Below are 24,083 nucleotides of genomic sequence, written 5' to 3' on the forward strand. Positions count from 1 at the left end.
GGATTTAATGATGTTTGATTAGGAATGAATACAAAATAATTGGTCTGGGTCAGACTCTTCATTGCCTCAGAGCCAGCAGACACTTATTTACGGGTGTCACACAGCACTCCGGCAAGAGGAGTGCAGGTCCACAGCGCTGCCATCACCGTGCCCTCTACACTTACAACCCTCCAGAAGGAGAACATTAACCACGAAAAGGACCAAAGCCAACTCAGATGAGTAACAACTCCCGACTTCCTGAAAGCATGAAAGTAGATGGGTAGGAAATGTATTAACTGAGTCACAATATTGTTTTACTTGCACCACATACAAATCTCTCTGGTGCATTTAATCCCTCTACCCACAGTTTCTCAGAAAGGAGGATATAAATTATTTCCCTTTGGTGGAAACTGCAAATCCCCGTCTGGATTCTGTTAAAAGGCTTAAAATGTCACTAAATGCCAAGGCTGAGACTCCTGCTAACACGTAGGTCTTTAAGACAAGATGTTAAAGCGTTGAAAGTTACCTGAAATTGATGAGGTTAATATTCTTATCGCAAACCGAGGCTTGTGTGAGAGTGGATATTGAAAATAGCCAGGTAACCCCTTCATATTAAAAGGCTATCACATGGATTAGCAGCATAAACACCAATTACACATTTAATTGTTTATCGTCAGTAGTATTTAGAAAACCTGCCACAGTACATAAATTAAAAGGATTGGGATGTCGAGGGGGGATTTGCCACAATATAGTATCATCATAAGAGGGTATTTCAGGGGAGGAGACAAGGAAAGGTTGCTTAAATAGAGTCAAACCGCTGCATGCAGGCCTGTAAATGAGTCATTTACCATGAATATCCTTCTCTATCCCTTTACGGCCATAACAATTTCCTAAACTGCGTTATACTAGCATGGAAGGGGCCGTCACTGACATTTGAAATAGAGGACAAAGGGCCACGGAGCACATAGGTTTTTTACAGTAGACACCATCCCAGTGAGGTCCCTGCCAATGTGAATCAGAGGTAAAATACAGTGCCTTAAGTCGACCTCTGAGGCAGCACAGAGGAGGGCAGAGTGAGACATTCTGCTATCTATTAAGACCTGCCTTATGTATGTATTGTGTTTTGAAGGAATTTGACTGATCCACAAAACCAGCAGGGAGGGATAAGAGTGAGTCCCTAAGACCATGTGGTAAGCAACTGCAGCGCAGAATCTCAAGCAAGTTGAAAGTTGCTGTGCCGTTAAGGAGAAAGTCTGGCAGAATCCTGCATGCCCGCTGATAACATGGTTGGATTAAGGATGTTTAAGGGAAGTGAAAATTATTCATTTGAGATGGATGAAAGCTGCACTTGTCAAGTCTACCAGTCATGCACTTTATACATTTCATTTCCACTAGCCAGCATGCATAATTTCCCCTCAATGCAAATGTCTACACACTGGAAATTGTGAGCATATTTACCCCGCTCCCTTAACACATTCTCTGACACAGAAAATGGATCATCTCTATTGAACAGGGAACAAAACAATGCCATTTTTGTTTGCAGAGGTGTGAGAATCTAATTTTGTGAAGGAAGATAAAGTCACGAGACTCGGTAGGATACAAACAAAAGCTTTCATTTTAAAAATACAAAAAAAAGAGACAATGTAATGTTGCCCTGTGCTCATCAGAATGACATCTACAGATTATTTCTTTAGCACATGCCCCATTTACCCTTAATGATTTGAGTGTAATTACTGGTTTTAAGTCAAAGAAAGTCTCTGTGTTTGTCTAGGAGCCGTGTAACGGAGTATATATACTGTATATCTGTCTCTGTACAAATATTATGATCTCTCTGATGAGAATTAAGTCTCCAGCCTGGATGGCCAATAAATTAGAGGCACGCTTCTCGTTTACTCATCAGAGCTAATGAGCCTGATAAAATTACCTCGAGGATCATAATTACAGGCTAGTGGCAGAGACTCTGGCAGGGACCGGAATAAGACGACACACACACACACAGAATTTAGATTGCGTTGCAAGTGGCAGCGTACAACAGCTAACCTAAAGCACCACAAAGCACTCACGTCTTATTAGTAGAATACAATCTATGTACACAAGCAAAGATAATACATTTTCTCTCAGGAAGTCGAAACAATTCAGCTGCTATAGAAGCTTATTTTACTTAACCACATTTTTAAATACATGTCCCGGATTATCATAATGTAAGGCGCCGAACAATATTACAATTTCCACCTTTCTGTCAGAGCATTTCAAACAGATTTTTACCACCGTTTCATAAAGATTAAGCACTTCATGGGTAATGGCATATTTTAATGAATGATGGCAGTCTGGACACAAGAGCTCACCTCAGAGGATTCCATTTCATCACACATTCACAGGATGAATTGTTTTACTTATGAATATTAATGTCCCTCTAATTTGAGGCTGTTGTTAATGCTTGTCGCTAGGAGCTTGGCAAATCAGGTCCCATTCCTGTTAAAACCATGTATTAGACACCCCCCTGACACTAAGCCCTCGCCTTTGATTCTTAATTGCAGAAGTGCAAGCATTTGCAGTAGATGGGGCGCAAAGCTTTAATTAACTCCAATATCACACATTCAGTCTCGACTGTCACCCGCCTCACGCGTGGCATTTTTTGTACCAATATCATCCCCAACTCTGCTCAACTAGAAAGATTGTGTTCCAAGTTCATGATCACAATTTCATGCATCTCAAATTGAGGGATGTGGAGATTTAAGTAGCAGTAATATATTGACGGCAGTGAATTATCTTGATGTCCTAAAAAAAATAAAAACCTTATTAAAAAGCATACATCGATGCAGATCTGTGATTGCCGCGCAGCTTTAATGCAAAGGAGCCGCAGCGCTGTTGCTTTCTCACTGGAAACTGCGTCTGATCTTGGCAGTCGTTGAATCAACAGTCAACGCTGGAGCTTGTATGGGAAGTGGAGTGATAAAAAGTTCAAGGATGTGTTTAAATAGAGAGATGTGTGCCAAAGGAAGCTGTTAAGTAAATAATTCAACCTCACATACACACTAATCTTCAAAGGATTTATTGGACTACAGATTTCAAGTTTAAACATATTATAAATAGAGTACATACCATTCAGTAACACTTAAAATGCAACATTACAGCTCATTCCTTACAAACACTGCAAATGCCATTTCCACACATGAGTGACTCCACACACGTTTGAACATTTTAATAGCTCAGGTACGGAGCATTTCTGATGCAGATATTAGTAAAGAGTAATGTTTAATTAAACCCGGTTTGAAGATAAAAAGCTCAATACAACCTATAGTTTATAAGCCTTCCCCGGCCATAAGCTACTGCTCTACCTAATCCTCTTTCACATAACATTATTGCATCAGCACAGCTGAACATTTTTGCAGCATTTATAAAATTAGCAAAGAAATTAACTGTCCGTACTGTGGCAAATTGGATTTCCAAGCTCTTGCCTAGTGATAGAGCATACCCAGGCTGCCACCTACAGTACAGAGGGAGAGGAGGCTCTGCAACATGTGTGGCTCTCAGCTCACACACATTTAGACACAACAGGCTTTCTCTCCTGCTAATACCCCAGTTACTTCAAATCCATCATAACATAAATATTAAAATAATTTTATTTTGAATCAAAGCTGTTTTAGTACAACACATTTATCTGTGAAACATCCAGTGTCCCCTCCCCTTAAATCATGATAGCTGGTTTGTTTAACACCCAACATCAAATGTGTTTGCCCCAGTGCAAGTTAAACATTACATATCATATTCCAATTATAGAATAAATTAACAGAACATTTAACAAACATATTCATGACATGTTTTCGTGTGACACTCTCCTACTGAATCCTAATCAATACAAGGGAAACGCGCGCGGCTGTGTTTGCCACGTAATTAAACACCATTTTCTTTTGTGAAAAAACTGTGAAAAACAATAATTGTGAAAAAACAGGACACCCGTTGTGAAACAAAAGAAAATATTTGATCATAAACCATTTAGAAATGCTCACCTCATTCCAATAACAACAAACAACAAACAAAAAACCTGAACCTATTATACCTGAACCTTTAATTTGAAATATTCTGAAACAATACAAACATGATTTAATCTGTTCATTTGCCTTCCTACGTACTGCAGTACTTAAATATAAAAACCTTAAAATATTTGTTTTAAAATTTAAATATGATAATACGATAATAATACAACAGTCAAATGAATTTAGTAAAAATTGCCGTGAGGATCATTCCACTCGTCTTTTATTTCTCCGCCTGAATAGTTTTGAGATGGAGGATTTCCTCTTATTTTTCGCTTTCTTTACTCCTAGTCACCAACAATAATGTATATTAGTGAAGCATTCAAAACAGAATGTCATTTAAATGAAGAAGTATCTAATATAATACTTACTAAGATTTTGCATCATTTCATTCAGCTGCTGATCCTCCTCCACTTCCCTAAAATTCAAAAATAAATCTCTAGTTAAACATTTTGTGTCGTTAAGTGCGCTGCATTACTGCATATGTTAAACAATAATAATTAAAGACACATTGTGTTACCTCAGCCTGTCTTCATCCAGACCTTCCACTATTGCATTTCTGCCGTCCACAATCTCCACCAGTCTCTGCATCAACTTCTTCTCCCGCTGTTGCTCCTCTCTGGATTTTAAATGATCTGTAATACAAACAGACTTTAGAGTAAGACAAATAAAAACCTGATGTTGAGAAGTGAGTCTGAGATGTCTAACCTGGCTTCTCCAGCAGTCTGCGAAGTTCCCCCTCCACACCGGGCTGCTGCTGCTCCAGCTCCTGAGTCCTGGCTCTAAATATATGCATCAAGACATCATGAACGTATAAAAAGGTAAACCTAATTCCTAATCACATGCATCCCAAAACTGCAAATAATGTCTTTGGCCCCTTCCTAAAGCTTCTTTCAAATAGCAGAATGCCATCAGAAAATATTTGCAAAACGCTCTCCAATAGATTCATTTGCAACCCAAAAACGGTTTGGAAGAACTCACTTGTATACAAGCTCCGACTCCTTCCTAATGTACATCTGCTTCTTTCGAATCAGGTTGAACCAGTCGACCATCAGAGGGTCCATCAATATGTCTCCCTCTCCCTCTGAAACACACAACATAAACAATGTTCAATTAAGAAATACAGTATGTACACACATACACGCGATGAAACTATAACGCCAACATTCTTGACATCATTCATTAAGGTTATTGCAACTCAAAGAACGGGTTATGAGTCGATGGTGTACGATTCTACGGGACCAGACTGGTCAGGCTGGGTAAAAGGCAAACTGTAGATTAGTTTGAAGTTATTTACAATATATATATCTTTGTTTAAAAAATGATTAAAAATAAATAAAAATGATTGTACATCATTTTATTTAAAAAGAAACGTTTTAGTTACAAGTTACATAATAATAATACAACTACGCACTAACTAAATAAAGATTTTAGTATCAACACTTCAGCAGTCAATAATACACAGCCTTGCACATTAGGCTACCTTAAGACTAATACTTTACATGTAATGTAAACATTACAAAGATATGTTTACAGTTTGAAATTGGCTTCATTTACTGTGTAGCTGACATTATCAGCCGCCCCCCCCCCCCCCCTGTTGCTTAGACTTAGCAATGATCACCCGGGTGAATATTCTATTTTACTCTTGGTTTAATTCATCTTCTAAAATACCAAAATATGGCTATCCTCGACGAAATCATTTCTTAGTCGCTCAAACACTAATATTATTTTGTTGACCAATCAATCCAAGTAGTTCAAATCTTTCAAATCCTGTGTTTACCAAAGATGTTTCTTGTAAAAAAAAAAGATAATTTAGCATAAGAAAAAAAGAATAGCAAAGGAATATTAGATGACTTCGACCCAAGGGACCAATTAGTTAACTAATCCAATAAGAGGGGCCCCTAACACTGAAACAATATTCAATAAGTTAGTTTGAAAGCAGAAACACAAAGATGATCCGCCTCCAGTTTCTCAAATGTGAGGATTTCTGCATTCCTCAGTCAAACATGAAGATAAAGACTGATGACTTTCAAATGCCACCTTAGGAAATTATATTTTCTCTTTATTTGACAGGTTTTGCAGTAAAATCCTGAATTAATTGATAGTTAAAATAATCATTACAGCCCAGGAATGAAATAGACAAGTCCCAGCATTCCCATATAATAAAATAACTCTTCATTTCAAAACGTGGTGTTAATATGCACGATTTAGCATGCAGGGGATGGAGCGCAACACGGAGGAAATACATGTACACATTTGTCTTCATCACTTATTTAATAATGATTTACAAAACTCCAATAAGGATTAACTTGTTTTTTAAAGACAGTGATTTATATACATTTAAACATTAAAGGCTGTTTTAATATTTATTTTAATGCTTTAGGGATATTTTTGGTCTTGCTATTTTGTATGTTGTGCACTGCTTCACCAAGTCAGACTGGAATACCCTGAAAGGTGGATCAATAGTGAATATTTGCCAAACCCAATTAGTGATCCATCAACACACACCAAATAAGGACAGATCAGGACAAGACGGTCTACATGGTGCCATCACCAGAACAAACATGATTTGATTCCGAGTTGCACTGGAGTGCCGGGGTTTAGTTTGTACGACAGGTTGAGGAGTAAATGATCTCCTAGGTAGGTGGTGTGCAATTGGTGTCAAATCCTAGCCAAGTGATTGCATGCTCAGGTTTCCTGGGTGGAGAATAAGAAGCAAAAGTATGCAACAGAGCAAAAATATATATTACTATACCCAAGTCATGTTGACCTTGAGCAAAGCAATCAGGCCCCCTACTCATACTACCTCAAAAAGAGAGGCAACCTCCCTGTGGGCTGTGTGCGCCTCTCACCTCATTTGGCTGCAGAAACAGTAATAGAAATGGCAGGTATATCCCCAGAACACACACATACAAGCTCCAGCTGATGGCGAGTGAAAGTGTGTGTGTCCCGTACGAAGAGATGCTCTCAGAAGCAGCGGTGGGATTCAGCAGTTTGCACAAATACAATAAAATATCACAGCTCGTGTCAAGGTGATTCACTGCGAGAGAGCCAAATTGACCACTGGCATCTTCCGAATAAGTGAGTTTCTGGGAGTGTTTATTTTTAAAATTGCACAGCTTGTTTCGTTTCCGACACGTCATCATTCAATTTTGCGGGCACGTCTAAACAAGGAAAAGGAAGGACGTGGGAAAAAAGGAGTCGCAGAGGAAGAGTGACAGGAATAAAGTACCTTCCTCACAGCTGCGGAGATTCTTTTCCAGCTCCACGCCCTCCTTCTCCAACAGAGCCAAGTTTCTCTCAATATCATCCAGGTCCCTCTCAATCTGCGCCACTGGAACATGATAAGACTTCACCTGATATAAAACAAAAGAACTTAAGTGTCTCAGTGAAAGTACAGATAATTTTAATTTGAAAATTCCGACTTTGGACACTTAAACGTAAAGAAGGTCATCCATTTTTTAGCTGGGAATATAATGAAAGCATATTTGTAGAGCTGTTAATTAATCTCTTAAGAGACTTAATGGAGGGAACTTACAGAGGGTGACCTCATTTCAGTCCTGGAGGCGTTGGTGGGTGACAAATACTTTCCCTTTTTAGCACCTAAGAGGTAGATAAAATAGGATTAGATAGTCCTTTCATGGCAGCTATTCAGAAAAGCATTGTCACTTCCCCCGATTTATTTTCAGGGGGAAATTACTGCTCCTATGAAATCAACAAGATGGCGGTGGACATGTATGTGAAGCTTTAATGAAGGCTGGAAACCAACCTGGAGGATTACTGTGATTGGCCGGAGTCGTCGTTGGAGACCTAACAGATTCCACAGCTGACCGTCTGGGTGGGGATTTTATAGGCGAGTGAGTCCTGTTTTTGAAATCTAAAATAAAAAGAACAAGATGCTTTAAATGCTGTCTTTCTGTATTTCCCCTAAACAGAAAAAAATATCAGACTTGTTTTTTTTTTGGCACCATTATCATGGCTTTAAAAAAAATGTTTTTACTTTTGCTCTGGAGACTGTTGTACCGAGTCCTGATTGAAACCAAAAGTTGAAGTTGACCGAATAAAGTGCCGAGATTATTGGAAACTTTGAGCGTCTCTCCTGGTTTTTCTGTTGTGGCCAACGGGCCGGTCATAACATTTTACTTCCATCACATAAGTAACGGGGCCCCATTATGCTTTGGGGGGTTTCCCTTTGGAGTGTTGTATACAGTAGGTTTGCATGTAAATAATAGGCAAAGGCTAAAATCCACAAGTTCGCTCTAGAGGGAGTTTCTTTCTTGCCTGAAACACCTCCATTGACATCACTATGTAACACTCCTGCTTCTATTGGCTGACACACAAACACATTGTACGTGACAGGCTAAGGGGCGGGACATCTCTAAGGGGTTGACCAATCACAACAGAGCCAGCCAGCTAACCAATCAGAGCAGACTGGACTCTGGTTTCAGACAGAGGGTGAAAAGAGGTGCTGCAGCACAGGCAGTATGAGAAAAATAAAGACCTTTTTGAACATCAAAGCATGGAGACATGTCACAGTAGAGACACTACATACATATATGAACCTGAAAACAAACATGATTGAGCCCCTTAAACTAACACTAGGTATGGAACCACTCTCATAGTGCATTTTACCGCCCCAGGAGGCAGTCGTTAGCTAAACACATCATCAACTTCACATACAAATATTGTAACATACCACAACCTAATTTTAGTAATGGGAAATGCCTAGACAAACCAATATATACTATTGTATATCACACAATACACCTTATTGCCAATAGACAAAGAGTAAATTCGGAGCACAAAACCAATACAAACAACATTTCCATTATTAACATGTACAGAAGGAACTCACCAAGGTCTCCAGAACTAAGCTGGGGTTTCTGGGGTGCGGGATCAAACAGAGGGAAGCTGGCTGGAGCTAGTGCAGGTAACGGAGCAGAGGGAGGCCTTGTAGGGCTGCTGCGGACGTTAGAGCAAGTGGTGGACAAGCATCCAGGTTTATGCTCAGTAAAGCCTTCAGCTTCAGCATCTCTGTAAGCAAAGAGAAAAGGCCATTTGCATTTAAAGTGTGTTAAAAAAAGACATAATAAGCACAGCTGTTAGATTCAAGACAACTATAGGCTGGACATAAAGAATGAAAATATGGGAAAAGCCTCACCTTTCTTTTTGTTATGAGAAAAGGATGAATGGAGGAATCGTCAGCAGGGTTTAGAAATGAGAGAATCTAGTGTTAAGAGTGGGGAAGGTTCAGGCCTGGCACTCCCTGGGGCTTGTTAGGAGGGGGGAGAGAGCTAGCTGCTGCAGTCTGAGCCAGTCAACATTAAGAGAGACGGAAGGAGCTCGGCGATTCTGCATTCTGGAGAGTGAATAAGCTCAATGGTCAGGGATGTTTCATGACAAATCTTTCAAGCAGATTTTCTTCCACCTGTGTGACCTACCCATTTCCACTTAGTCATGAGGGAGTAGTAAGATGATTGAGGACACTTACTTTGAAGCTAGCTCCATTTTCACAGGTTTGAGCCTCAATTGCCCCCAGACTGGATCTGCAGATTTAGACAAAAACTGTTTAAGTGAATGAGAATAAAAGCATGATAGCAAAAGAAAGCTTGTCAAAACCTCGTCTGTCACATGAACACTTGTTAAAGTCATTCCTAATTTCAACGACATTTGATTTGACATCTGCTTTAGCAATGAAGAGTGCTCTGTAAGCAGTTCAAGTTCCTGTTCACAGTAAACAAAAGACTCCCTTGACTCTTCTCCATGTCACACCCACATGAACAGCTCCTAATGAGTGCAGTTACCGCTTTCATTATCTAGTCTCTCACCACAACGATCCTCACCTGCCCATCTGTATTCAAAAGACAAATAATGTTATAATCTGTGAATCAGAGAAAAGGATATGTTAAATCTGACAAGAGGTGTTCCTGTTTTCCAAAACAAGTTGGAATAATGTCCATGGTCCATATTAACACGCAACATAATTACGTTCCATGAAAGGGAGACTTCTCTAAAAGATTTGACGAGTATTTATATTAAAAATCAACAGTAATTGTCTTTCTGTCTGAAAAGCTACTTCTGTCAGGATGCTGCACCCATGCATGCACATCCATCTTGAGAGTGGCAGTTCAACTATGAAAGTTCATTAAAAGTGTGAGACAGAAATTAAAATGTCAGCACCCAGCATTGAGCCACCATCATGCTAAATGCACTGCCTGTATAAATAGGGCAAAGACGACAAAAGGGCTTTGTGTTCTATGAATGCGAGACAGACAGGGAGAATGAAGGTGGGGGTGGGGGTGAATATTGGCTGGATGTCAAATGATGGATCAGAACAAGTGAAATGAATTGAGTTGTGGTTGCCTTCGGCGGTTGTGTGTTCAGTCGTTGGCCTCGTGTTGTCTTTGTTGATGGCCTTCAAACATGGCGGTTCCTTTTTGTTTGTCTGGCTGGTGGCGGGCTGTCCTGCCCGGTTTCCTGCTGGGTCTTGGCTGCATTTATCTTTTCTCAAACCGGGGCCGTCAGCCGGACTTGGCTCCTCTCCAAACCTGCAGAGAAGGGGAAGCCCTCACTGTCATTCTTTGTAACAGAAGTTGTGAAGGAACCATACAGACGGTGGGAAAGACTAGAAAAGTCCAAATAAGGCCGTCAGGATATCAGATGTTCAGTACATAATTATTGGTGGTAAAATAAGTCCTGATTCGAACTTAGGGTAAACATTTCATATGTCAGTATCATTGAACTTTGTGGCTTTTCTGTTGTATGTTGATAATATAGAGGACTAAGCTTTAATTTGTGTGTGTTTTGTTTCTTTTTTGGCAAATGAATTGAAAAATAGTGTCGGGAGACAGTTAGTAACCATACATCTAGAACGTATAGTGTTCAAAGAGAACAGTTACACTAATGGGTTTTAAAAAACAACAACCAGATGAATCCACAAGGACAGGATTATTAACATGATATCTATATTTCTTTTTGAATATGGAGATGGGTAAGCGTCAATACCGGTACATCTCAACACAAATTATTCCAAAGGAGAATATACTCAAAGCATATGGATTTCAATTCTCACCTTCTCTCGGCTGATCGGATGGTAAAGGGTTGTTTGTTGTTGTTGTTGCAGTTCTCCTCTGCCAACTTCTTTCCAATGTTTGTCCTGGCTGTGTTATTTTCATCATCAGAGGTCAGTGGGACCTTTGGCCTTCCTGAGGCTGAGGCCTCTATGAGTGGCGCTGCCGCCTGAAAGAACCTCTGCCGGGCCGTCTGCGTCCGATGGGCGGAGGCCGTCCAGGACTGGGAGGGCGGAGCCGGACTGACTACCGGCTTCAGGAGGATATTCAGTGGAGCTGACAGCACAGAAGAGGGGCGTGGTGCAGGCTGGGTCTGACTGGCACTGTTTACCCACCCTGCTGAACCACTGGGTCTGTTTTTGATCCCAAGCTCAGAGGAGGGCGGTGTGCAACTGTTCTGGTGGGCGTTGCAGATGAAAGTGTCTGGATTCTTCCCGGGTTTGTACCCTCCTGCATGAAGCACGCTCGAGCATTCACCGCATCTAATAGAAGTTTGAAATAACATACAAAACATGAACACCATGAACAGCACGCGACAGGAAAGCATCAATGGATACAGACTATATTCTTACTTGAAACAGCTTCTGTGATAGAGCTTGCCGTCCACAAAGTGCCTCTGAACCAGATGGACATGGCACTTGCACGCAACACATTTGCTAGTGAGAGTCCCATTTTTGTTAGCGTTCTCTGCCAGAACTGGCTTCTGTGAAAGAAGGAAACAAATTGAGGTTATGCTTTATTCCAAAAGGTATTATTACACTGACAATAAACCTCATTGTTCCTATGTATATCATGTAGAAGTAATGGTTAAGACAACAAAGATGTCCGTCACTTCAAAATCTTCATTTGGACACTGACCTGAACGGCAGCTCTGGCCACCTTGGGGGAGGTCTGAGCCGTGGACGGTAAACATTTCTCAGTGGCGGTTTTAGACACAAAGGTTTTGGAAACCACTGGCAGATTCTTCTTCTCTGATGGCTCCTCCTTGGAGCCCTCTGCTGGCCTTTTTACACCTCCCACTGAGGAGAAATAAAACACCACCAGTGTCACTCATCACAATGAAGCACAGGAGAGAAACAATATACTCAAGCCTCACAAAATGTAAGAAAAGTCCTGATTTAAAGAGAATATGCATTGTCAGGACATGTAAGGCAGTTATGTCCCACTTGGAGGCTGTCCTTTGAAGTAGTTGTAGTACTGGGAGACGTAGGTGAGAATGCTCAGCCTGTCTGGGATCCTCAGAGCCACCATGTCCTCAGCATCTAACAAAGCAGGAATCCCCAACTTCTCTTCTGCAATCTGAAAAGCCTTAACAGAAGAATACATAGTTTAACAAAGAGCCCTCAACTCCTGCCAAGATAAATATTATGTATGATGCACTGTTTTTCCTTATGAAACACAATATTCACTGGGCTCAGCAATACAATTACAGCATGTGTAAAAATGTCAGACAATACAATCTACTTTAAATAGACTGGCAGTACTCAGCCCAGAGAGGTCTGCAAAGGGCTGCATAATGAATAGCGAACTTCCTGTGAGCTTGTAGGGATAAGAAAGGGGATGGAGGGAGCAGGATACCGGCCGGTGTTTGGGATCAGCCCGGACACGCTCATTACATTTAGAGCAAAGCCTGACTGAATACCAAGTCTGCTAATATAAAAGACGAGCACAAAAGATAAAGAATGTGAGGCTGCTGCTTTTCCTACAAACACACAGACGGTTCCTACACTCGTAAAATAACCACCTGTTAGAAACATGACACTAGTCGTGAAATATAGAAGAGTGTGAGTAACATTCACAGTGTCCTGTTTCGGCACACCTTCAACAGCTCATAACTAAAAACCTGATCCAACACAATAACATGTTCACATCCTGTACATGTTCTTCTTCATGGCTAACATTCAACAATCCAACAATAACTTCAAGTGAAATGTCATCATATAGATCGAGAGGCAGAGGATCGGGAGCCTCACTCAAAATGAATAAACTTGAGAGCCTCTCCCCTGAGCTCAGGTTTTCTGCTGACACTGCAAGGATCATCCAAGACAACAAAGAAGTGCACACTGTGGCACTGCAGGGCCTTGAACCCTCCAGAGGAAGCTGGTCAAATGGAAGAAGGCTGAATTATGAAGGGGTCCGTCCCAGCGGTGCTGCTCGGGTCATGTTGGGGTTAACAAAATAAATGAGGTCAAGTGGACAGAGGCAGAGTAAAGATTCAGAAAGTTGTACAGGGGTCTGGAAGTGATAGAAATGTACATTCCAACATGCAGCTTCTGCTTACAGTGCTCTGCTGTTAAAATGTTGAACCAGCTAAATATTTGAACGTCTGCTGCATGAATGCCAAGCGGAGAACAAACACGGTGAGTGTCTCTGCATGGGCCATGAGGGGTTAATGAAGTGGATGTGCTGCATCAGATTTTGCAGCTTGAGTTTGAACTTTGTTGCACTCGATGTGACAAAGGTTTAACAACTTGACATCTTACCAGTCTGTTGTTCTCAAGCACATCCTCCTCTTTGAGTGAGTCATAGTCTCTGCAAGACAGAAATACAATAGACAAATAAATTAGACATGCTGTTGAAAATAATCGAATTCAACTTGAAGGGTTTCAGAAAGATGTGTGGGAAAAGTACTTTAAAAATGTTAAAGACATGACCGTATCTCGTCTTTTACACATGATAGGTCACTTTAGGGATAACATTGAAAACAGCAGGAGGACATAAACCAACGATAGGATGACTTACATTATAATCAGAATTTCTAAATTAAAATTCACTTTTAGGTCAGTTCCATAAAGAAATAGAAAACCCTTGTAGAAAACACTAAATAAAACATTTCCCCAGGCTTCCCCAGACCCAACAAAAGTAGCCTACTCAGCGAAACCCCGGCCGAATTTCACCCACTTTTTCCAAGATGAAATACTCACATCAGGTCGGGTCTGTACTTGTGTATCAGCGCGCAGAAAGCCATTCCGTTCTTGAAGGAGGTCGTCATGTTGGTGATGGCCACATCTCGGTAACCATCACACTGCAGTTTACACCACTGCTCCAGAGCCTTGATGGCAGCCATGCTCCCAGCGACACACTGCTCTCTCGGTACAAAGTGTGCAACAGGCGGAGGCTCAGTGTGGAGGAGTCGGAGGAAAGAGAGGTACAAACAAATGTCTGTGTTCAGGCTTTGTCCGTGAAGTGCGGTGCTGCAGCTGCGTCCTGTTTCCTACTACACCTGAATGACAGCCAGCGGGACGAGCTGCTTACTGTGTCGGCGCTCATTACGCTAATTGACCCCGACTGCTGATTCCACACTAACAACAGCGGAGCACAGCTCACACGGAGAGGTAAATAGCAGCACTGGTGTTCATAATTCATGCACTTTTTTGCAGGCTGTAGGCTATTGACCCTGAATTAGTCAAAAATAAAACTGTTTGTTTTTTTAAAACACTACCCATTTTTACAGAGGACAATTAGAGGTGTTGCACATTGTGTTGCAGTGTTTTCAGTGGTCATACAAATGGATACCAAATGTGCCTATCTTGAACACATTTTTTATTATTCTGCGTTTAGTTCCAGTGTACAACCTACAATTCCCGCCAAAGCTAGGGACACATGAAGGCTCATTCATGGATGCCACTTTAAATGTTTAGGACTAAACCCTTAAAGGTGGGGTAGGTAAGTTTGAGAAACCGGCTCGAGATACACTTGTTGTTATATTCCATGGAATGCTCTTAACGTAGTAGCAGATTTCTTCCGGCTGTGTATTTTCAAATTCTAGCGCACTCGAGCTGGTTTCTCCAAAAGTACCTATCTTTAAATGTTGGGTTTAATCAAACATAAAAACAGATCTAAATCATTTATAGCTTCTGACAGTTAACTCAGCTAAGAAAGGCATTTGGAGTTTTATCTATTATATGTATTCATGTATTATGATTTGTAATTGATGAAATGCATAGGGAAGTATCCCCATGTTAAGAGTTTGATTGATGGGCCCACATGTATTGTCATAAGACATAGTGGTTGGACTATAAAGCTGACTAATGAGTCCCTGGGCTTTTTGAAACAGGGTGTTGCTGAGTTGTTTTTATAAGGGCACTAGTGTTCTAAGGTTTTGAAGGTCTTTTGGAAGTAATATTCTTTTAATTGAATGCTTCCTAAAACTCATCATTGTCCCAGTAAAGGAGGAAAATGCTGCAGCATTTCTGAAGTAATTAAACAGCAGACTTGTTATCTCAGGCAGCATATCAGGGTCAGTGTGTGGTATGAGGACCAGGAACAGAAGCTATGACATACATTTCCCCCCCCCTCAGTCATCCTTGTGTGGGGCCTAATTGGGGACTAATTGAGGCCAACTATTGTCATAAAAGGACTCTGCCCTAATTAGCCCTTATTATGGTGTCCCACCATTTTTTAAGAGAAAACTTGTAACATGATTTCTCAGTAACTTCCATGAAGTATAGTTATCTAAAGTGTTTTTACAGAATGTTGGCGGAAAGTTTTAAGTCGTTCTACCTAACCAAGTTATAAAACAACTTGTATACTATCTCTAAGTGCTTTTCTGAGCCATTTTGAAAAGCAGTTACATATTCGACCCTGCTCATTAGTGAGTTGAACTTGAGTCTTTGAAATGTGAGCGACCCACACTGACCTCGTTCACTGCAACACATGAATTGTTTATTTGTTCAAAAAACTATGCGGAGTCACATACCTCTAAAAGTTTCATAAAGGTAAACACAACAAATAAAATATGCATTAGTTAGATTTGAAAGAAATTGTCTCACCTCTTCTATCCTGTCTGAGGACATCTTCATGCCCATTAGGGGGCAGCGTTACAGCACCGTGAGAGAACTGTGTTCAAATGCATTAACAATGCATGAAACACAGGAACATACTCTGTAGGACTTTAGAGCTATACCAGGAGAATTGTTTTACAATGTGTGCATTCAGTACACACAGTCAATAAAAAGGACCGTTTTAACATCAATGTATTGCATCTAAAACTATTCTATTCACTTGTTCAACTTGTTAATATAAAAAACGCTATCAGAAGATCAAAGATACAAAACAGTTTGAAGGAAATTTAAACTCTTGTGTATTACAAGTTTTAAAACCATGATCATCTCATCATCATGTTCTAACTAAGTAAAGTAAGGAGCTACAGTATGAAATACTTGACCACTCCCTTTTTTATTAGTTTAATACGTTTTCACTAATAATTCCCTTTCATATTCCTCCATAAAATGTGGTCTTCAGTTTTAAGAAACTTAAAAAGGCTTTTGTAATCAGAAATTAACACGTTTTAGAAGTGTAGTTTATTGCACCATAACCAGATTGAGGAAGTTGCAAAAACCGAACATTTTGTGATTTTACCAACAGCTTTGTGTAATTATAATGTCACACTGATATAGTATTTTGTGCATGTTTTGATCTGAATCTTTTTTAAGGTCTTTATGAATCTGTCACTTTCAATCAAAACAAAGCAAAAACAATGTATTTAGATTTTTAAGCATAGAGTTCAACAATACAATTATTCTACATTGGACTCACACATTATTTCATTTCTCAGTTATTTCCATTGTTTCCTTTGAGGACGTGTGGCTGCTTGCAGACATCCTGCGTGTCTGTGAAGGAAACCCGAGAGGTCAGGGATGAGAAGCTATTAGTGAAATCATTTAGAAATGATTTGACTGACTCAGATTTCAGCTGTGCCTCAACAGGCCGATGGTAAGATGGCAACGTTTATCATTTATCATTTGTTACTGTAAGCTGTTCAATAATGACCTGTGTGGCGTTCATTCAAAAGGTGACAACCTCAGTCACATTAATGAAATGTTAGAAAGTGCGTAGAGAAACGGCACCGGCATGTGAGAAAACATGTTCTTAAAGTAGTTAGATACAGAGAGTTTTTACAGTTTTACTACTTAACCTTCAGAATGACTTTAAAAGTGTTACAGGAAATGTAAAAAGATGAAATAGTGCAGAAACGTACTTATAATTTGAAAGAAAATCATTAACATATAACATTTTATACTAAGGTTAATACTAAAGCTCCTCACCCAAATAGTTTACAAAGTAAGTTCCTGCGTATTAAGTGTCGATGCTGTTTCGTATCATTATTATCTGTACAAACAGGAAGAAGGAAAACTATGAGTCACTGTGCATGGCATCATCTTCCTGTGCTTGGGACTGTGTGTCGCCTGCTGACATGTTTACAGAGCTGTGGATCTCGGCCTCGTGCTCTCTGGCTTTGGCCCTCAGCTTGGCGATGCTGCAGGAGCGGAGCTCGTCTGAGCTCGGCCCCCCCGGCACCTCCGGCCTCTCCCACTTCCCCGACCTCGGGGTCGCAGGCCGCAGACGAGCGCTCAGCGCTGCACTCGCAGCTTTTGTCCATGGATAGTTCTCTCCTTCCTGTCGTCTCTCCCAGGTGTCGTCGTCACAACTCTCCGTCTGCTGCTTCAAACTCCTGCTGGCTTTCTCACACATTTCATCACTGTCTCTTTTTACAAAAGGCCCTGCGAGCTGGCCCTGGAGTTTCAGCTGCCGCCTCATCTTGGCACGGCGGTTTTGAAACCAAACCTGGAGACAAATGTAAAAATACTTAATAGAAGTAATAGGGAGATAGAAATGTAAAAACAGTTTGTGTTGCAGTGTTTAAAATCTGGACAAAAACATTTTGGATAATGTGTCAGCCTCTAAGTTCAAATTCAAGTTTTACCCTACTTCATTTTAGGATGTTATCCTAATTTTATATAAATTGATTTAATGTGAATTGACTTTTAGTTTAGTTTGCCGTAACTATCCCTCCCATCAGTAACTGCCGTGAAGACAAATCCTGTCAGATGCAATTCCAGTGTAAATTAAAAGCACAAACTTCTGAAACTTGATTTGCTTACTGCTAAGCCTGAAGTTTCAGCTGCAATGTTGAATGTACAGAAAGTTTGAACCCAATATCACAGTGTAGCTGTGTTAGGAACACATCATATGCAGCCAGTAGTGAAATTACTGTTTCAATACAAATATAGGATTTTAGGAAGTAAGACTTAAACAATGATTCTATCATCTAAACTAAAGCTAAAACGCAGTAAATATTAGTTCTCTAGATAAACTTGTATTCATTCAACCTTCCTTTGGAATAGAAAATACACTGAGGTAGAGCCTTCAGTTACAATATAGGTGAGTTAAAAACAAATACATAATATAATTACTTGAATATTGTTTGTCACTCACAGAACTTGGTACTGCTGGACTGACAACATAGTCTGCAGGGCGTAAAAGATTCCTTTGCAAATAAAAAGGAATAACAGTTGACTCAGTTCAGTGATCCAGTTACCTGCACTCTGGCCTCGATGAGGTCCAGTCTGAGGGCCAGGGCCTCCCTCATGAAGATGTCGGGGTAGTGGGTGGTCTCGAAGGCCTTCTCCAGCTCCTCCAGCTGCCAGCTGCTGTAGTTGGCCCGTGCACGCCGCTGCTTCACTGGCCTCTGTTCATCTGGAAAACACAGCGCGAGCACCAATTACACAATCGCCAACGGGTGACAAGGAACTAATGGCTCTAGATTGGATAATTAGCACAGCGATCATTAGGCCCGCTTTAACACTGCTTGATAATTGATTGTTAGTTACGAGCTGTTAGCCAATCTTTTGTAAACATTTACACTGCAATCAGATGGTGCTCACTGACTGTCTTAGACACTGTAGACATGCTGTGCCCGTGTGGCTGCACGTGTCCAGCAGCATCAGCCTGCTTTAGGGCCACACTTTGAACTCACCTATGCCCTCTGTCAGCGGCCCTATCCCGACCGCCTGAGTGGCCAGGAGGAAAGCTTCCTTGCATGGATCTGGCTGCAGATAATTCCTCAAGGATTCGTAGCTGATGAAGGGACCCGGGATCAGAAACTGGTGTGGAGAGCCCAGCCTGGTTGGGAATGCAGGGAAGAAATGAGCTGCAGGTGAATGGAACAATGCAGGCAGGAGAGTAGATACCAGTTGTCCTGGGCCAAACATGTCCATGATGTTAAGAGTCCAATATTAAGTCCAATGTTAAGGGACAAGTTTAATCCTACAATGACGATGACAAGTTTCTGAAATGCATTCCAACGTCCGTGAAGAAGAAGAGAAAATGATTGTCTGCATGTATCTGCTGGTTGTTAACGCTGCAGCATGTGTCTGAGGGGCAGGGATAAGGTGTTGCCAGAAGAGTAAAGGTAACACTTGAGTAGCGGAGGTGGTCTCACCTGTGCTACTCTTCCAAAACCTCCCCCTCGCCTCTCCCAGTCACATGACCTCCACACAGAGAGCAGGGTTTGGTCTATAGGAGGGAAATCCAACCTGTGATTCAGCTCTCAGTGCATTATCAGCACTACTGCGTCCGTGTTTAGTCATTTCTTTCCCAACAATCTGTTTTCTTAAATTAACTGATAGCGCATGGTTCCCCTGAAATGTTGCCCTTTGGCTACAAGGTACAAGTTGCAACATCAGTGGTGATGGACAGGAGCTCAGTGTGTATGGAAACTCAGCTGTGAAAACGTGTCAACACATTTTGACACGTTCGCCTTAAAGATTTGCACAACTCTTTCCTAAACGTTTTTACACTCATCAAATATATTAAAAAGAAATCCTAAAAAAGGAGACAAGTTGTTCAGACCTGTGGGATGAAACCAAGCAGGACGCAGCAGACCCTGAGCAGCTGTTTCTTGACAAAACAATCAAAGCTGAAGGCTGCATGTTTATTAAGCCATCTTTGTACATTTTTGTTTACTCTGTTGGTAGTTATTTTATTCTTGTGTAAAGTGTAATTGTTTGTTGAGCATCTGACAGGCTGTGAAAATCACACTACCTACACTTTTATACAATATGAAATGAGGTCTTTAAAAACACCTGTAGAATAACAAACAACTGAATTGTTGTTTTATTTCTATGGAAATATTACATTTGCATTTAGTAGACTTTTGATCCTGATAAGACTTGCTACCATTATACATTCACATTTGACTTGATGTATGGATTCTATGGAAGCCATCAGCTACGCAATCTTCGATTAGGAAAATAATAGCAACTTGAGAAATGGGTTAAAAACTATTGTAATACTTCATCAAAACTCTCACTCAAAGACTATACTGATCATTGACAGTAACATACATCAAATACTGTGTTGGATTATGGGCAAACTCACGGAAAAAGGCAAAATAATTGTGAAGTATTATAATGATCCAACCAGACCATCTTATCATATCATATACAAATCAGGTTAGACCAAAAGCAAGAAGCCTTCCTGACCGTACCCATGGGTTGTTGTCAGTAATTGAGCATGTATCAATATGGTGGAAAGGATATTTTTGAATTCGTGAAAAAATTGTGTGCGGAGGTCGGAGGTCAATTTACGGAATAAATGTAACACTGAATTAAAAATCAAAATTGTAAAAAAGTGTACATTTGAGATAATGTACACTTTTTTCATAGCCTATTCTTTTACACGAGGAAACCATTTCACTAAGGGCAGAAATAGTCATTATGGCAATTGTAGATAATTACAAACAGTGATTTTGCTGTTGCTATCATAAAACAACATTTGTCAAGGTATTGCATGGAAGCTAGTATCGTGACAACAATATTTCTTACCATCGACAAAGTGTTACCAAACATTTAAGGGATTTTTCCATCTCGGATCAAAGCAAACACATCAACACATTAACAGCGGAGACAGGAAGATTATTAACACTTCTTTTCTATGAGCAAGGCAGCTGTAGCTTAGTGTTGACGGATCTCTGATGAGACGATCGCCTGCACTGACTGTGTGAATTAAACACAGGTGTGTCAATTAATCCGACGATACATATCACCTAACAACACATCTCGCTGCTCGTCGTGGAGCTGTCAGTGTTGTCAGCGCTGAGCAGGCAGGCTGAGGGCTTTGATCAGGACGTATGCAGCCTGGTGAGTCAGGGGATGGTCATTCCTCTGCAACTCACCTGTGGCCCTTTCATCTGCACCTGCTCAAACACTGAATGAATGCCTTAGTGGAGGCAGTGAAGAGTGCAGGGTTTGGATTTCTGTTAAACTCCTGTTGGGACGGAAATAATAGATTTAATTTAAATAAACTTCACATCATGGGAATCTTCCATGTGTTATCCCAAGTGACCAACAAACGATTTTCAGAATCTCTTCATAATGGTGCCATATCTTCTCTTTATGCAAGGGGGGGATACCTACCTCCAAGATTTTAAAGGACAAAAAGCGATGTGTTATAAATGCGTTATAACCATATATACAGTCTATGGTTATAACCCGTTTACATGTTAAGGAAACAAAAGCCTTAATAGTAGGAACTTTAAGAATCCTGCACCACAGTGGATTTAAACTGTGGATTTTTTTAGCTAAATCATCTTTATATAAGGTTGCCACATCCTGTCTACAGAAATACACTCAAATATACATTACTGAAAACAGTTACAAAAGTTAAGGCGTGGCAAAAAAGCCTAAAGAAATCTCAGAATTACCCTAAAAACTGAGAAATATATATATATATTTTTTTTTTATTTATAAATGTGTCATATAGCCTATATGTAGCCTACTATAGGCTTTTAAGGAGGAGATCAAGCCTTAATAATAAGAACTGTTTCCTGCTTTTTTTTCACATAAGGATGATTTGCAAACTCTCTCTAAAAAGTGTTTTAACCTAATATCGGCAGGAGGTGGTGATTATGCATTATTTTAATCTGGTCTTGTTTTGGACAACTTTTTGCACTAAAAACGCACCCAAAATGTTGTTTCTTCACTACTAACTATGTAATGTGTTTGTTCAGGACGAAGGTAGCAGACAAACAGGGATTGGAAGAAATTATTTCCTGGGTTTGCAAGTTCTGCGGGACGAAGCAAAATAGATTTAGAGTGTCTAGTTTGAGCTGCGGCTAAACAAACACTGTGTGTGGTGCGCCTGACGACTGAATAGCCATCTCCGTTTGTCCCTGGCACACAGGTAGTTACATGGATTTATTTTCTGTCTGAAAGTAGACCCCTACTCCCTACCCCCAAAACTTCTGTGTTTGTCTGTGCCTGTGTCCTTTAATGCCCATTGATCCAGATAATCAGGGACAAGATTGTTGAAAAACCGGTGGGGGAGGTTCTGACAGTAGATGCTCAAAAGAGCGGCTGGTGGATAATTGGAGGAGGCATTAAGACAACAATAGTAATGGCTAGTGCCAGGTCTTATTGGATTCTCAGGTATCTCCAGCTCCCCGGATGACATGCAACACTGGAGATTCTCAGCTGAAATGCCAATCATTGTATCATTAGCAGACCTTCAGTTGCAGGGACATTATCTATGGGTTTAGAGAGCCACCAATGGGACACTCTTCAGATGGCTTTAGTTTCAGATGGACCTGTTTGAGCGTGCATTCCTTCATGAGGGTTTAAGGACAGGGACATCTGAAATCCTCCTCAAATGTGTGTTTTGGGATCTGGGATCATTTAATGATTCTCAAATTTGGAAATGCCAGGTCAGAGAAAGTCATACATTGGATATTAGAAGGCAATTGCACCTGTATCTCCTGAAGAAGCAATGCTCTGTGCTAAACACGAGGATTGTGAAGTGGAAACTCAATCCTGTTAAATTAGCCATACCTTTGTGGACTTTGTTGCATAAAAGCACTTTCAATGAGTTAAAGGTGGGGTAGGTAAGTTTCAGAATCTGGCTCGAGATACGCTTTTTGTTATATTCCATGGAATGCTCTTAACATCCCGATACCAATGAATATCTTAAGTGCTTTGACAAAAAATCCATAAAAAAATGTCATCTGTAGAAGCCGTAATACTGTAAAAAGTACAACCAATCCGTTTAGCCGGCCCGGCTAAAACAATCCGTTTAGCCGGCCCTGGCCTACCTACCTGCCTGTCAGCCTCCAATCGGGGCACACACTTATCTCGTGCCCTCATTGGTCATGTGCGCGTTCGTGTGTGTTGGAGGAGGGGTTGTTTATTTTCAAATTCTAGCGATCTCGAGCCGGTTTCTCAAACTTACCTACCCCACCTTTAACATTTGAATTCAATGATGCCGGCTACCTTTCATTGACAGACATGTCTGTAGTGGATTCACTTTCACTCTGCCCTCAGTGTGATGAGATACAATCCGACCCAATGGAGATTGTGAACACTGCACAGTATTATGCTTTCTCATCCACTACAAATGCACTTGAGCTCATAAAGCGAGAGTTTTTGCCAAATGCCACGCCAAGATGGATGATTATCGTTTGTCACGGGAATATATCTATCTGGTGTAATTTGCAGGCGGGAACAGCAATGAGCAAAGATAAGATCAATATTTAATGAAAGTGTAAGTGAAGCTTAAGGGTTGTCACTTATGCCTCTGCTGTTAATGACATGTCACATTATCATACTTATCAGATTGGGTCAATCTTAACTGCAATTACGGAGCCTCATTTATTTTTAATTCGTCAAATGTCGAATCATTTCAGTCGTCCACTTCTATGCAAGCACACCGAGAATTCCTCTGACTGCGTGCTTATGTATTTTAGTGTCTGCACAAACTTCAAACTAAAATCTATTAATGGGAGCGTGGATGGGTATAATTCAATCAACACACCTAAAATGTGTTTGTAACTTGGAAGATAGTGTGTACGTCATGGCTGAGGAAGCCCCTATGCTCGGTGCCTCACTCTCCCTGGTAATAGTATCCCACAGTGGGCATGCTGATTGTTTTAGTCCTGGATCACCGACCTTGGGACAAACCTGAGAGCCCAGCCTGCTTTTCATGTCAAAACCTTCAAGGGAAAGCGGCCACAATCCAAGAGCAATCACACTTGAGACATCAAAGTGCCACGGAGAAGAGAGGCGAGAGATGGTCCACATTTTTTCCACGCAAGCCAAGCGCAACTCATGCGTGGAGGAAGAGGAGATGATCTAAGGCGAGGGTGCCAATGAGAGGAAGACGGAGAGCAGACAGATGTGCAGGGGCAGGTAGCGGCACATCGGGGCCCCTCCTGCAGCTGAGAGAC

General features: G+C 40.8%; 2 protein-coding genes across 3 annotated transcripts; both read right to left on the reverse strand.

Annotated features, from left to right (window-relative positions):
- Positions 1-3,015: 3,015 nt before the first annotated feature.
- micall2a (mical-like 2a) lies at positions 3,016-14,391 on the reverse strand. 2 transcript variants are annotated; one of them, XM_071204175.1, is made up of 17 exons: positions 14,008-14,391; positions 13,567-13,615; positions 12,250-12,391; positions 11,942-12,102; positions 11,656-11,783; positions 11,086-11,565; positions 10,377-10,561; positions 9,505-9,559; positions 8,869-9,047; positions 7,783-7,890; positions 7,552-7,616; positions 7,246-7,369; positions 4,995-5,097; positions 4,722-4,795; positions 4,534-4,648; positions 4,385-4,431; positions 3,016-4,300 (listed from the first exon to the last, which is right to left on the reverse strand). In XM_071204175.1, exons 1-17 carry the CDS (start codon positions 14,148-14,150, stop codon positions 4,221-4,223), a joined length of 2,238 nt encoding a protein of 745 aa, XP_071060276.1. In that variant the 5' UTR covers positions 14,151-14,391; the 3' UTR covers positions 3,016-4,220. The 2 variants fall into 2 exon arrangements, with proteins under 2 accessions (XP_071060276.1, XP_033944400.2); XM_034088509.2 differs by having other exon boundaries at positions 11,656-11,786.
- A 2,827-nt stretch (positions 14,392-17,218) lies between these two features.
- Positions 17,219-19,095, reverse strand: LOC117451678 (retinal homeobox protein Rx1; the record flags this gene model as incomplete). Its single annotated transcript, XM_071203883.1, has 3 exons — positions 17,219-17,650; positions 18,405-18,562; positions 18,843-19,095. Coding segments are annotated over 3 exons (843 nt in total), but the record flags the coding sequence as incomplete, so codon positions are not given.
- Between the last annotated feature and the right edge of the window lie 4,988 nt (positions 19,096-24,083).

Source organism: Pseudochaenichthys georgianus, chromosome 8 (assembly GCF_902827115.2).
Source record: "Pseudochaenichthys georgianus chromosome 8, fPseGeo1.2, whole genome shotgun sequence".
Taxonomy (NCBI): Eukaryota; Metazoa; Chordata; class Actinopteri; order Perciformes; family Channichthyidae; genus Pseudochaenichthys; species Pseudochaenichthys georgianus.